The sequence below is a fragment of the Mesoplodon mirus genome (assembly GCF_964341445.2).
Source record: "Mesoplodon mirus genome assembly, chromosome: 1".
NCBI lineage: Eukaryota > Metazoa > Chordata > Mammalia > Artiodactyla > Ziphiidae > Mesoplodon > Mesoplodon mirus.
The window spans coordinates 209,547,769-209,563,636 of record NC_138976.1 but is presented as its reverse complement, the minus strand read 5'-3'; the positions used below and the strand labels follow the sequence as shown (position 1 = coordinate 209,563,636).

General features: G+C 48.4%; 1 protein-coding gene across 7 annotated transcripts in view; it reads right to left on the bottom strand.

Moving 5' to 3' along the window:
* The window catches only part of WNK2 (WNK lysine deficient protein kinase 2), a 158,831-nt gene that overhangs the window by 80,028 nt on the left and 62,935 nt on the right, over positions 1-15,868 (bottom strand). For 5 of the 7 annotated variants that reach the window (XM_082614017.1, XM_082614011.1, XM_082614014.1 and 2 more), the window contains exons 10-19: positions 15,249-15,404; positions 14,651-14,842; positions 12,601-13,155; positions 9,871-10,164; positions 9,268-9,317; positions 8,287-8,455; positions 8,084-8,200; positions 7,542-7,712; positions 7,226-7,271; positions 6,595-6,714 (exon numbers count right to left, since the gene is read on the bottom strand). In XM_082614017.1, coding sequence (XP_082470143.1) covers positions 6,595-6,714; positions 7,226-7,271; positions 7,542-7,712; positions 8,084-8,200; positions 8,287-8,455; positions 9,268-9,317; positions 9,871-10,164; positions 12,601-13,155; positions 14,651-14,842; positions 15,249-15,404 — 1,870 coding nt within the window. The remainder of the gene's footprint in view (positions 1-6,594; positions 6,715-7,225; positions 7,272-7,541; positions 7,713-8,083; positions 8,201-8,286; positions 8,456-9,267; positions 9,318-9,870; positions 10,165-12,600; positions 13,156-14,650; positions 14,843-15,248; positions 15,405-15,868) is intronic. The other 2 variants (XM_082614013.1, XM_082614016.1) reach the window with 2 other exon arrangements.

Sequence of the window (15,868 nt, the reverse complement as noted above, 5' to 3'; positions counted from 1 at the left end):
ACACTAAGTAAGCAGTTATCTGTCTGGTAACTCCACTATCTGGAGCCCCTGAGAGTTAGCTTTCTTTGTTAACTGTTGCTTGGTTTTTAACCACTATGTTGAAGTATAATTGACATGCAATGAATTGTACATATTTATAATGTAGAGTTTGTAAGTATTGACACAGGCATATAAGCAAAACTTTCACCACCATCAATATAATGTATATGTCCATCATTCTCCAACTATTTCTTCATGAACCTTGTAATCTATACCTCCCTTCCTTTCCTACCACAACCTCATTCCCAGACAACCACTCGTCTGTTTTCCATCCCTATAAATTAGTCTGCATTTTCTAGCCTTTTACATAAATGCAATCATGTAGCGTGCATTATTTTTTTGTTTGGCATCTTTCACTGGCGTATTCTGAGAATCACCCATACTATAATGAATATCAGTTGTTCATTCCTTTTTATTGCAGAGTAGTGTTATACGGTATGGATAAATCACAATATGTTTTTCTGTTCATGTGAGCTATTGCTACGTTCCGGCTATTATAAATAAAGCTGCTATGAACATGCTGTGTAAGTGTTTGTATGGACATCTGCTTTCATTTCTCTTGGATACATACCAAGGAGCAGAATAACTAGATCCTATGGCACTTGTATGTTTATTTTTAAAAGACATTACCAAATTGTTTTCCAAGGTTCTCCAGCTGTTTTCCATTTTATACAGTGTATAAGAGTTTCAATTCCCCCACATCCTCAGCAACACTTTGTCTTTTCAATTTTAGCTATTTTAATAGGTGTGTAGTGGTATCCTCTTGCGCTTTTAATTTGCAGTTTCTTACTGAATAATTACCTTTTCATACACTTATTTGGCACCCACAAATCTTAGGTGAAGTGTCGGCTCAAATATTTTTGTTAGCTTGTTTATTTTCTTCTCACTGCATTTTGAGAGTTCCTCATATTATCTGGACACAAGTCCTTTATTACATATACGGTTAACAAATATTTTCACCTAGTCTCTGGTTTCTCTTTTCATTCCCTTGCTGTTTCTCAAAGAATAGACATTTTGAATTTGATTAATTTACCAATTTTTTTCTTTTGCAGATTATGCTTTGGTGCTATATCTAAGAAAACTCTACCTAACCCAAGGTCACACAAACATTCTCCTGTGTATCCTACTATAAGTTTCATTGTTTTCAGTTTTACATTTAGGTTTATATTCCATTTTGAGTTGATTTTTGTATATAGTGTTAAGTATGGATATTCATTTTTCACATATGAATGATCAACAGTCCTAAGACTGAAAAGATTGTCCTCTCTTCACTGAATGTCCTTTGCATGTTTATAAAAAATTAAGTGTCTCTATGTGTTTGGGTCTATTTCTGGACTCTATTTTATTCCATTCATCTATTTACCTGTATTTATACCAATACCACACAGTCTTGATCACTATGGTTTTATAATAATTCCTGAAATCAGCTAGTGTTAGCATTCCAATCTACTTCTCTTATTTTCAAATTCCAATGGCTTTTGTATTTTCACAGGTTGGCTTTTCAATTGCTAGAAAGAAACTTCTGGGATTCTTGTGGCAGCTGCATAAAATTTATTGATTAACTGAGAAAGAATTAACTCTGTAACAATACTGTGTCTTCTGACCCATGAATAGGGTACTTCTTTAGGTCTTCTTTGGTTTCCACCCACATTGTTTTGTAGTTCTCACTGTACAGGTCTTACATATACCTTATCAGGTTTAACCCTATATAGTTCATATAGAGTTTGCTAAGGATGTTTGTAGCTGTTGAATTTTCTGAAATTCCTTTTCTGCATTTATTGAGATAATCTTATGAATTGTCTCTTTCCTAATTTATCTATATGGTAAATTACATTTCTTTCCTATATCCTATAGTTTTTTGGACATATGGAATACAGTTGTAGTAACTGTATTAATGTGCTTGTCTGCTAATTCTTACAACTGTGTCAGCTATGGGTTCATTAGAATGAGGAATTTTTCTCATATTGTCCTGCCTGGTAATTTTGATTGGATACCAGACAATGTAAAATTTGCCTTCTTGGGTGCTATATGAATTTGTATTCCTAGTAACATTCTTTGTTGTGGGATGCAGTTAAGCTACTGTGGCTTGATATTTTCAGATCCTGTTCTTAAGTCTAGGGCTAATTATTCTCCACAACTGAGGCAAGGCCCTTTTCAGTACTCTACCCAATGTCCCTTGAATTATAAGTCCTTCCAGCTAACTGGTAGGAACAGACATTCTGGTCCATATGAGCTTTAGTACCATTCCCTCTAATCCTTTGGGGTGCTTCATGTCCTGGCATTGGCTAGTTTCCTCACATACATTACTCTGCAAAATAATCAAGGGGAATCCTCTGTCAATCCACAGACTTTTCTCTTTGTGCTGCTCTCTCCTCTCCAGAACTCTACCCAGCAAACTCTTGCCCTTGGGCTTTCTCAGACTCTCAGGTCAGTCTCCTCACCACAGGTAGTCTGCTGAGCTCTACCTGGGTCCCTCCCTCCATGCTCTGGGATGTGAAAACTTTCTCAGTGCAGTCAGCTGAAATGATCATAGAATTTTTTCAGGGATCAATGTCCTTCACTGCCTTATGTTCAAAGTCTTAAAAAACATTCTTTCATATATTTTGCATGCTTTTTTAGTTGTTTTGAGGGAAAATAAATCCAGTGCCTATTATCCATCTTGGCCTAAAGTAGAAGTCTGAGGGTCTCTTTTATTGTCTGTTGTTGCTGCTGCTTTCCTTTCATGCTATCTTGCCTCATTATCAACATATATATTCAACATATATATATATATATATATATAGAGAGAGAGAGAGAGAGAGAGAATTGTTTTTCACTTTTTAAGTTATCATACAGTAAAATGGAGTTTTTCTTTAGGTGTAGAGTTCTGAGAACTTTAGCACCACATATCCATATAATTATTACCATAATCAATACAAAACAATTCAATCACCCCAAAACAATGTCATTGGTTTATCCTTTTATACTCACATTCTCCCCCTACCTCTGACTCCTTGCAAACACGGATCTGTTCTCTATCTATAGTTTTTTTGAGAATGTCATTATAAATGGGATTATACAGTATGTAGCCTTTTGAGACTGGCTTCTTTCACTCAGTAAGCCTTTGGGGTTCACTCATACTGTTGCATGTGTCAATAGTTGTTTCTTTTTCAAAGCACCATAGTTTGTTTTTCCATTCACCCACTGCAGGATATTTGGGTTGTTTCCAGTTTGGGCAATTAGGCAACTGAACTGCTATAACCACTTATATATGTGTTTACTGAACATGAGTTTTTATTTCTCCTGGATAAATACCGAGGATTGAAATTGTTGTCATATACTAAGTATATCTTTTATTTTTAAAATGTCCAACTATTTTCCAGAATAGCTATACCATTTTGCATTCCCACTAACATGAAAGATCCAGTTGCTCCATATCCACACCAAAACTTAGTATTGTTAGCTTAGCCATTCTCACAAGTGCGTGGTGATCCTTCACTATGGCTTTTATTTGCATTTCCCTGGTAGTCAATGACATTAATTTTTTTAATGTGCCTAACTGCTATCCTTATGTTCTCTTTAAGGAAGTGTCTGTTCAAGTCCATAGTCCATTTTTTAGTTGAGTTCTTTGTTTCCTTACTGATGAGTTTTGAGAATTCTTTATATATTTCAGGAACAAATACTATGCTGAATATGTAATTTGCAATTATTTTCTCCCAGTCTGCAGACTGTCTTTTCATTCTCTTAACAGTGGTTTTCACAGAGCAAAAGAGTTTTATTTTGATGATGTCTGATTTATCCATTTTCTTCTTTTATGGGTTATGCTTTTGGTGTTAGATCTAAGGACTCCCTGGCTCAGGTCACAAAAGTTTTTCTCCAATGTTTTTTTCTAAAAGTTATAGTTTTACATTTTATATTTGGATATACAATGAATTTTGAGTTAATTATTACACAAGATGTCAGGCATAGGTCAAGGTTCAATTATTGCATATGTATAAGCAACTAATCCAACACCATTTATTGAAAAGACTATCCTTTCTACATAGAATTGCTTTTGCATCTTTGTCAAAAAATCAAATGGCCGTATTTCTATGGATATATTTCTGGGCTTTCTATTCTTTTCCACTTATCTATGTGTCAATCCCTTTGCCAATACTGAGCTTTCTGGATTACTGTAACATTAAAATAAGCCTTAATACTGAGCAGTGTGATGTCTCCAACTTCATTCTTTTTCAAAACTGCTTTAGCTATTTAAATTACCTTTGTACTTCCATATAAATTTTAGAGTCAGACTGTCTATATCTGCAAAAATTATCCTGTTTGAATTTTTATTGGTATTGCATTAAATCTATATATCACTTTGGGAAGAACTGACATTTTTACTATGTTGAGTCTTCCAATCCATAAACATAGTATGTTTCTCCATTTATTTAGGTCATCTCTAATCCATTTCATCAATATTTTGTAGTTTTCACCATACAGATTCTGTATATGTTTTGTTAAACTTATAGCTATTATCCTTTTTTTTTGAGCCACTGTAAATAGTATTCTTTCAAATTTTTAGTTTTTAATTGTTCACTGTCAGCATAGAAATATAGTTATTTTTGTTGTTGATTATATATCCTGTGATCTTGATAAACTCTCTTACTTGTTCTAAGAGTTGTTTGTTGTTAAGAATGCTTGTGACTTTTTCCAGATAAAATCATATTAGCTGCAGAGACAGTTTTATTTCTTCGTTTTCAATCCACATGCCTTTTATTTCTGTTTCTTGCCCATCTGGAATCTAAGATTTCTAGTGTGATGTTGAATAGGAATAGAGAGAGTGGACATCTATGCCTTGATCCCAATTTCAGGGAAAACACATTTAGCTTTTCACCACTAAATATGATGCTAGGGCTTCCCTGGTTGAGAGTCTGCCTGCCGATGCAGGGGACACGGGTTCGTGCCCCGGTCCGGGAAGATCCCACATGCCACGGAGCAGCTAGGCCCGTGAGCCATGGCCGCTGAGCCTGTGCGTCCAGAGCCTGTGCTCCGCAACGGGAGAGGCCACAACAGTGAGAGGCCCGCATATGGCAAAAAAAAAAAAATATATATATATATATATATATGATGCTAGCTGTCAGTTTTCTGTAGATGCCCTTTATCAGGTTGAGGATGTTCCCTTTTATCGCTAGTTTGCTGAGCATTTTTATCATAAAGGGATGCTGTATTTTGTCAAATACTTTTTCTGTATCAACTGATATAATCATGTATCTTTCCCTTTGTAGGGAAAGGAAATTCCCATTGACATTATATGGTGAATTAATTGATTTTTGAATATTGCCTTCCCAGGATATACTCCACTTTGTTATGGCATATTACTTTTTTTTAATAAATTTCTAGATTTGACTTTTTGATATTTTATTGAGCTTTTTTTTCCCTTCTATATCCTTGAAAGATTAGCATGTCACTCTTTTTTTGTACTGCCTTTGTGTGGTTTTGATATAAAGGTGATGGTGGCTTCATAAAATTATTTGAGAAGTGTTCCTTCCTCTTCCATTTTCTGGATGAGACTGTATAGAATTGCTGTTATTTCTTTTATTAAATGTTTGACAGAATTCACCAGTGAAACTATCTGGGCCTAGAAAATTCCTTTGGGAGATTTTTCGATGCAAATTCAATCTTGTTAACAGGAGTATTCAGGTTATCTACTCCACCTTGGATGAGTTTTAGTGGTTTGTGGCTTTCAGAATTAGTCTGTTTCATCTAAGTTGTCAAATTTATGTGTGCAGGTTTGTTCATAGTATTCCATGACTAGTATCCTTTTATGCAGGATCTGTAGTGGTCTCCTTTTTTATTCCTGATATTGGTATTTTGTGTCTTTTTCATTTGTCAGTCTTACAAGAAGTTAATCATTTTATTAATTCTTTTCAAAGAATCAGTTTTTGGTTTCATTGTTTTTATTATTGTTTTTGTCTCAAATTTCATTGATTTCTGCTCTTATCTTTATTTCCTTCCTTCTGCTTGCTTTGGATTTTGTTCTAGTTTTCCTAATTTCTCAAAATGAAAGCTTGGGATACTGATTTGAGATCTCTTTCTTCCTCTAACCATTTAGTGCTATACATTTCCCTTTAATTACTGTTTTAGCTGCATCCCACATATTTTAATATGTTGTATTCTCATTCTTGTTCATATCAAAATGTTTTCTGATTCTCCTTGAGACTTCTTCCCACAACAATACTGGTAAGAAAGGGCAAGCGCAGAGTCCTTTCAGCACACACCTGTGCAGCCCATGTGCCTCACCTGCACTGTGAAGGTAACTGGCAGGCCCAAGCCTAAGTGCCACCTTGACTTGATTCATTTGGTGGAAAACTAGGACAGGGATACAGACAAGGACACAGCCCCACAGACTGCTCTGCATTTTGGGGCAACAGTGCAGGGTGAGGCCCTTGCACTTTGCTGGGCACACAGCACATGCTGGCAAAACATGAGCACAGGTAAAGCCAGGCTGAGGATAATGAGATGATGTGGAGCAATACACAGGAGGCACACCTAATTATCAAGGAGGAAGGTTTGAGGGGTTCTGGCTGCTCATACCTTGGCTGGTGTCTGGCTGCAGGGAGCTCAGAGGAAGTGGGGGTGAAGATTCGGGGGCCTCTGCTGCTGGATGCTCAGCCACTGGACAGACGATAAACCACCTCTTCCCAGTGTGAAGGACTAAGAGGCAGGGCAAAAACAGCTGGTGAGAGGGAGCAGGTTTCTCCCAAGGCTGGCGTGACCCCTCCCCACCAGCACCAGACCTGCCATATGGGGATTTGGGGAACTCCTCTCACACCAGTGGGGAGGATTTGCAACCCACTCAGGGGTTCCTCACTAGCAGAGGCTCTCACAAGTCCCCCCAGCACAGGCTTATGTCCCAGGACACCTGTGGTGCATCACTGAAGGGGTAATGCTGGCTGGGGGACCAGCAGACAGCAGTGAGTCCACACAATGCTCCATCCCAACCCAGGCCAGATATGGCTTCTCAGACAGGGCAGCTGTCCCCAGATGGGGGCACGCTCACCACACACTCCAGCAACCCGCCGTGTGGTGGCCAAAACCCCTTACAATATGCTCATTGTGGGGCTCTTATCAAATGCCTGCTAGAAGGCAGAGAAGGGACAATGACAGATATGCCTCCTCCAAATGCATGTTTGATTGGCAGGTGTAGCCTTGAAAGGAGACATACCATTTTGCTGATACACCGGGGCATTCGCTTGGGGTTGGCGACTCTCCTGAAGGAGGTAAAGGATCAGAACTCAGCAGACTGCGTGGAACAAGAACTTCCTTCAGAGCACAGCACTGCCTCAAATCATCTGAGGGGCCTCAGGAGCTCGGACATTTCTAACTGAACTGAAGGCGCCCACCCTCCCAGCCACCTCACCCAACACTGCATGGCCTACAGGCTCCTCCAGCAGACGACATCATAGTGTTGTACTCACAGAGCCTGGAGATGGGGGATAAGCAGGCCCAGACCCTCCTGGGACCTCTTACCCGGGACTTACCTCCCCAGAACCCAGGCCACAGGTGCTGAGGTGCGGCGGGCTCACCCCAGGGTCAGAGCCACGCTCCACATCCGTGTCCTCACTGAGCATGTCCTCTGCCTTGTCCATGATGTCCTTCATCTGCTCAATGAATGTCTCCCGCTCAGCCTGCAAGATGAAGTCGTGCTCTACCTGCAACAGCACATGCAACCCTGCTGGTGGAGATGTGCCTCAGGCCACTGGCCACACTGGGTCTTCACTGGTTGATTTGCTTGACTTCTACTCTGGACTAAGCCCAAGAGGGGAGACACAGCCAGGGAGCCCAGTTCCCAACATCAGGGCTGCACGGTTCAGCAAGAGAAGCCACAGCTTGAGAAGCAGGCCCTCCAGGTGATGGGCCAGTGCTGCCCACAAGAGGCAGCCACCTGCAGAGGCAGGAGGACAGGCAATATTCTCCTCAGTGGGGTTGGCAGGCATGCGCCCAAAGGACACAGGGAGACAGCCTCACAGTCCCAGGGGAAGGGCCACTGACTCATCTGACCAGGCAGGACACCTAGCCTCACCATGTAGGTAGCAATCTCGTCAGGTGCATCCCCATCCAGGTCGAACTTGAACGTCACCATCTTGTGGTTGTGCGTCTCCAGCTGGCACTCCACCATCTTGTCCCCCGTCTTGGACACCTACGGGACACTCATGCAGTGAGACCAGGGAGGAGACCGTGCCTAGCCAGCCCTGTCTTGCCGGCCCGTTCTGCCTGGCTACTCACATTCAGGATGGTCAGCCGGGGCCGGCTGGCTCTCTCCTGGCGGGAGCGTGCACGCGTGGACCTGCGGTGATGTTTCCGAGCGACCTTGCCTTCCAGCTTCCCCCCACCAAATGCACCTTCACAGCTGTCACTCATCTCTCTTCCAGAAGTGACGTCAGAACCTCCGTAGCTACGCAAAAACCAAGAATGTTACAGTACCCAAGGGAAGGGCCTGCAAACCTGCCTCACGTCGGAAACTTGGCTTTTCGGCAAACAGCCAGAAGCTTTACTGTCTGGGTGTGCTCACCTGCAAAACCTAGAGAGTCTAAAGCTGGCCATGCCCAGGAGAGAGATCCCTGACCCGCTGCCCCTTCTCCCCCTGTAACATCTGTCCTAGGCAGTGTTGGAGTCGTAGAGAACACATGGCCTTTCTGACCCAGGACCTAGGTCCTCTCAGCTCCTGGCCTGTGAATCAGGCTTATTCGGCTTACAGTAAATGTCAGGATTAAGACACACACACACAATCCTCCCCCGTGCCTCGGTTACCCCATCTGTTCAACAGCAAGGGGAACACGCCAACCAGATGGAGCTGTTGTAGGATTTGAGGAGAGTTTGCGGAACACCAAGTTTGGTGCTGGCATTACCAGAAGGGTGGGACACATGGTCACTTCCTATAACCAGTTCCCTCCCCAAATGCAACATTCTCCGTGCCTGAGGTGCTGGGAGACCCAGGATGTGGGCTGGACTCTGCCCTGCCCTCCAGGCCTCCCCACGGTCCCCAGACCTGCTGACTCTCTGTCTGCAGCCTCTCCCTTCTAGAAGGTCCTCAGCATTGCAGACCAGCACGAGGACCCAGAACACAACTGGGAGTATCTGACTACCAAATTTCAACAAGCACTGACAAAGACCCCAGAGGAGCTACCTGAAGTTCCACCACGTCAGACTTGGAAATGAGCGACATTGTTAGAAGCCCTGACACGTGAGGGCAAAGTGTGTCATTACCTCTCACAGCTCTGGGGGAGGCTTGGCTGCTTGTCCTGCGAGGCCTGCTCCTGAAATAAAACCATGGAAAGGAGGACAGGTCACATCCATTCCCCCGTGACGCAGCCGCATCAGTCTGCGGTCTCCCCACCTCCACGGCCCAGCCCGCCACCCGCTTCCTTCTGACTGCAGCAAGCAAACCACGCAGGGTGGCAGGAGTGAGGGGTTTTACGTTAACGCTTGGAGCCAAGCAGATTTCTAAAAGCTGGGGCCACCCCCTTTCCAAACACGCTAACCCACTTTGATCATCCCCATGAGGGAGCACATGGCCCAGGCAGAATTGTCACAGGCCTTCCCATCGCCTCCAAAGAAATGCACTCTGAATCCATGTGTAAAAATCACGGTCTCCAGCTGGATGTGTGATTAAAGAAAGGGTGACATCCAGGGACAGCAGAGGAAGATAAGAACACCACCCATGGTGTCCCTGAGCACATGCTTCCACCTTCCCAAGGGCATCCCCGACTTCTAGGGCTGAGACCCAAGGTCACGGCACAGGAGGGCTGCCGTGGTGCTGGGATCAGGGTGACGGAATGGGGGCTGAGCCCCAAGGGGAGGGCCACACACCTCCGGGGCCAGCTCCACTGTCAGCTGAACGGCTGGGCAGGGACCAGTGACCCCAGGCCCGCTGGGCAGTGGCAGGTTAGCAGGTGGCGGTAGCGCAGTGGTCTGGACAGGCAAGCTCTGAGCAGCCGCCATCACTGTGGGGGCCAGGGAGCCGGGGAGCTGAGGCAGGAGCTCGGGGGCAGGAGGCGGCAGCACTTCCGGCAGAGGTGGGGAGAGAACGGCAGCAGGCGCGGGCACTGTGGGCACCTGGGTGGTGACGTCCACGGCATATGGAGGCGGGTGGCCAAGCAGGATCTGGGGACAGAGGACAGGGATGCCAATTGGGGTGCGGGCCATTGCATTTCCTGAGGGTCCTGGACCAAAGCAGGCACTTCCACCATCCAGGCAGGTGAGCAGGAAATGCAGACATCCCTCTCCATCCACCCACACCCCACAGACAAATCCAGGAATGTTTGTATGCAGATTTAATGAAACAAATAAGAACAGACACTCTCGCGTCCCCATCTGTATAAAATCGAACCTAAAACTGCACTTCATCTCTGAACTTCTAGCTGAGTCAGGCTGAGAAGCTGTTAAGTATGGCATACACTTAGCACCTATCTGGGCTCCCTGCCACCATCCTACAGGGCCAGGCCACCACGCTACTCCATCCAAGACACCTGTCAGGTCAAAACCTGCATTCTGGGGCTTCCCTGGTGGCGCAGTGGTTGAGAGTCCACCTGCCGATGCAGGGGACACGGGTTCGTGCCCCGGTCCGGGAAGATCCCACATGCCGTGGAGCGGCTGGGCCCGTGAGCCATGGCCGCTGAGCCTGCGCGTCCGGAGCCTGTGCTCCGCAACGGGAGAGGCCACAACAGTGAGAGGCCCGTGTACCGCAAAAAACAAACAAACAAACAAACAAAAACCTGCATTCCAATCCCAGCCATGGCAAGAGGGACTGTGGACCTAGGCCTTCCACGGGGTGACTCAGGAGCTGGACCAGATTCCCTACTGTTCCCTCTTGAAAAGCTCTCATGGGGGAAGGCTAAGACAGGCAGAAGCCCCGGCCTGAAAGGGCTCCAGTTCGGGGTTGAGGTTGGGAATGGGAATGACCCGCCACTGGGCCTGCTGGTATGAGACCAATAAGACACGTGGTATGGGAGGTAAGATGCGAAAGCCACAGCCTAGCCGAGGAGCCCTCTCTCCTGGAAAGACACCCCAGCTGGTGCATTCAGGGGAGTCTCCTCCCTCAGCACAGGTAAGCCTCTGGGCGGCCAGACAAGCTCATCAGTAAACTCCAGACCCTCTGCCAGCCGGACCACAGAGAGGCCACCAGGCCTGGCCAGTGACCTCTAAGCACCCAGCACCTTCTCCAGCCACTGGCCGAGCCAACAACCCAGTGCCAACAGTGTGCCAGGCCAGCACGTGGCGTAAGGCACAGGCCCAGCAATGACACCACAGACCCCCAGGCCTCCACTCGGCCCTTGGCTTTCCCCAAATGGCCCTGACATGAGTCAGTGTTACTCCAAGTTAACAGACCAGGGAGGTGCCTGCTCAGTCAAGGCACTGGACTGATGCACCTCCTCACACTGGTTTTCAAACAAACACCAGCCTATTGGTCAATGAAAATCATCCCTTCCTTCTCCGAGTACAAATCCCTTCTAGAAATCAGGGAGAAACATCCAGGAGAATCTGTGCATACTTACGACATAGTGCCTAACTCTAGAATGGATTCAGTACAAAATGAGCTAGGGGGACACCTGGCCCCTTAGCACACTTTCAGGATGAATCTTCATGACAAAATCAAAAGGGCAGGAGCCTGAGCTCAAACGGCAAAGGACACGCCCAACAGGCACAAAGCTGTTGAGGCTTAGAGCCAGGGTGGGGCCAGGTGGGAGGGTGGCCAGGTGGGAGGGCGTCCAGGTGAGAGGCCCTGAGGTGGGAGGGCTCCCAAGTAAGAGGCTCCCTAGGTGGGGGGATGCCCAGGTGAGAGCCTCCCCAAGGTGAGAGCCCCACGCCAGCTCCTCTCCTCATATGAGGGTGGATATGGAGCTCCAAAACACGCATGGGCTGCGCAGGTATGTGGAGCCACGGGGAGGTCCACCGAGCCAGCAGGGTACGTGTCCCTGTATCCCTTCACTGTCAGCCCAACAAGCTGCCCATGGTCCCCACCTGATTCTGAGACATCATCCTTGTCTGCCATGACTGCCTTGGAACCAGTAACCCATGTACACCCAGCACTGCCCAGTCCACAACCAACAGACCCCATCAGAACCCCATCTGCCTCATTTCCCAGTTGCTGAGATGGGGGTTACCCGCCTACTTTACTTTGACAGGCAACAAGGCAGGCAGTGTGAGCCTCTCCAGCGCCCATGAAGCCGCTGACACGGCTGCCCCAAGACCGCCAACCCTATCCAGGTGAAGGCAGGTGCCACAATGCCCAGTGGCCAGGGGCCAGGAGCCCCCCACCACAAGCAGCTGCTACTGACACTTGGGAAGGAACCAAGAGTGGAGCTTCTAGCCACCCCGATCCCCAAGGCTCCTAACACGTGCTGGGAAGCGAGAGGGGGCAGCAGACACCCCCCATGCTGGGTGAGACGCTGCAGCCATGGGACCGAGCTGCCTGCTTGTCCACTCCCACTCTGCTGCCGGGGTCAAGGTGCTGAGAAGCAGCAGAGGTCCATGACCCCCTCGTGTGCTAAGCGGTCTCCCAGTGCCTAGAGGGGGGGCCCTGGCCAGCAGGTGGGTTACCTGACTTCCAGCACTGGCGGCCGGAGCAGGCTGCTCGGCAAGGCGGGCAACACTTGGCTTGTGGGGTTGTGGCAGCATGGGGGGTGCCGGGTGGGGAGGGGCAGCCCGCACAGTCTGCGCTGCATGGATGGGAGAAGGCGGGGCGTCACTGGGCACCATCTGCGGAAAGGCCGCCGGGTACACGGGCTGGGCAGGGAGCTGGGCCACGGTGGGGTGAATGGGCAGGGCGGCCACACCCTGCGGAGCCACAGCCAGCTGAGGGGTGCCAGTAGCAGTGGCCGCCACATTTGGCATGATGGTCTGGCACGGCATGGCCAGGGGTGCCCCAGCAGGGTGGGGTGGCTTGACTGTCTGCAGAGGCAAGGCCGGTGACGTGGGCAGGGGAGCAGTGGTGGCACTGAGTGGGAGGCTTGGCAAGATGACAGCCGGAGAGAAATACTGAGAGGGGGGAGGCACGGCAGGCCCACTGGTGGCTGGCAGGTCAGGAAGGGCTGCAGGGAGGCTGTCGACTGTGGCCAGTGGAGCGATGGGGGGGACAACAGGAAGTGGAGGCATCTGAAAGAGAACAAGCATATCAGCCCTACCAAGACTTGGCCGTGCCTGCAGCACATCTGCACTGGGTGAGAGGGTCCACATCACGCACAGTTTCTGCCCCTAACACACTTTTGTGTAGCTTCTACGGAAGGGAACAAAAACAAAGCCAATTTAAATGGAACCAGGCGTATAACACCATCAAACAGAAGGAAAGGCAGGAGGCCGCAGAAGGGTGTGGGGTGTAGACATGACCTTCAAGACAGCCCCGCCCTCAGCACCACCTCAACGGGGCTCAGGCTGGGCCACTCTGAGGCTACTGCTAGGTGACTGCAAGGACATCAGGGGTTATAACAGTGACCCTCAGATTCACAGCTTTGGCATGTTCTCATTCAGAAAGACCAGGACTGCCAGAGCTACCAGACTGGCCCCAAACCTCTGAAATTACTTTGCCTGATTCCCTCCAATCTGTATAAATTCACACTGAGACCAAATTCTTCAACAGGTTATCTCAAGAAAAGCGTATCTTCCAGCCCCTCCTTGCTGGCCGAATGCCCCTGTGCCATGCATCCTGGGAGAGAGCAGCATCTCACAACAGCAGAGCTCTGGAACCTTCAGTGTCTGCTCTTCCAGCCTGGAGACATCTCGTGGATTTAGCACTTCAAACATTTCAGCAGATTCTCTGACAGTTCTCTCTAAAATAAAGCTTTTCCTGTTGCGGGCACATGAGCATTGCATAATATGTGCCTTTGTGTAATTATAAGACAGCGAAAATATGCAAATTGACCTCTGTGTATTTGAAAAGCAACTAAATGCCCGAACACCGGGAGCAAGGTGGTGGGTTAACTAGATGCTGAAAGTGACTCCAATGCAGGAGTAACGAGGACAAGGCTGGTGACAGGCAACTGCTGACATGAAAGAACCTTCTGGGTGGTGCCTATAAACCGCAGGAACGCTCACATCCTCCCCCATGAAGCAGCACTTCCCATCCTAGCTCTGCCAACACACTGTAATGGGATCCATGAAATGAAAGCCGTCCCGTGATCAAGGTTCACGGGAAACATGCATGACCGCTGACAGCATTAGCCTGAGTAACAGCACCCAAGCATCAACCACGTGCTACCAAGTGATACTGGTCACGTGATGCTCCCCCGAAGACGGGCATCAGAAGTCACTTCTACAGTCAAGTCTTCTTTGTAGTTGGCAAGCTGCTCAGCTGTCCCCTGGACTCCCAAGAATCCATGGTCAGCACAGCCTCGAGTAGCTCCGTGGAGGACAGTGACTATAGCTATGTGCTCATAGCCCCATCCTGGCTTCTCTGGTCTGACTCTGGACTAAACCTTTCCCCATCCTAGATGCATCTGGGGCACCCTCATATGAGGAGAGCACAGGAGCAGCCCAGCCACCCTGGCATCAGGGAGTGTTTCTCTCTTGAGGGACCCGTGTGCCCTGAGGACAAGGAACAGCCAACCAGACTGGGTGAGAAGGTGAGGCTGTCGGGCAGGGGACAGAGAGGTACCTGTGGAGGGACTTGAGCAAGTGGCTGCAGGGGCGCCGGAGGCATCTGGAGGGGCTTCAGCTGAGCAGGGGCCACCACCTGGGAGGTTGGAGCCAGGTATGGAGGCAGGTTGGGGGGCACCGGCTGGAGAGGGCCCACAGGCTGTGGGGCCAGGACCTGTGGCAGGGGTACCGGCTGGGTCACGTGAGGAGGCTAGAAAGAGAGAGGGGCTTCTCTTAGACCAGTGCCCTCCTGAGATACACCTATGTACTTAGACACAACAGAAAAAATCAACTCACACACATGCACACATACGCATACCCACACACATGTTCAAACATCCAGGCTGGAGCCCGGGACACACAGATCTGGGAGGACCACTGTGTGCAATGGGGGCCTTCTGAGTGCTGCGGAACCCTGAACTCCACAGACACCAGAGACCCACCCCCACTCCCATCTACACCCTGGGCCCTGGGGAACTGCAGAGAAGGCGTATAGGGGGCCTGGACCTGCCAGGAGGCTCACAGACACTGGGCTCAGGCCAGCCAATACAGACGGGCAGGGCCTGGGGAGACCAAGACACCCATGGTACCCATAAAGAGGGGCAGCTGGCACTCACCTGGTGGGCGGGGGGTGTGGGCTGAACTGGGCCCGTCGGCACAGGGGCACTGGGCGGCGGCAGCCCAGGGGCGAAGCTCATGGCCGGCTCTGGGAAAGGCTGCTGTGGGAGCAGAGGGCGGGCGGGGGGCGGGATGGAGGCCCCCGACAGGCCAGGCTGCAAAAAGCACCCAGAGCCACACTCAGGAGCTGTCCTAAGGAGCCCTGCCAAGCACACACTCACCGTCTTCAGAGACCCATCTCTCACGCCCCGTGCCTGCCGTCCTGCCAGGGACACTTTCCTAGGAACATGACGCAGCAGAAGCAGGGTGTGGAGGTCCCTAAACCAAGAACGGCCATACCTCCCAACCAGGGAATGTCCTAGAACTTCAGCTCCACAGAATATCATGCTGTGAGAAAAGATCATTAAAAGAGATTTGTGGAACCTTGGAAGACGCTTGTTAGGACATTAAATGAGGGAAAGATAAAAAGGCATACGTGTCTTGTTTATAGGACTATATAAAATGGGTACGTGTGGATATATTCACAAACAGAATACGGAAACGTGGGAATAAAACGTGGGACAGAGCTGGAGAGAGGGGTGCCCTGAAGAGCTGCGAGTCTCCCATGATTCACCCATCA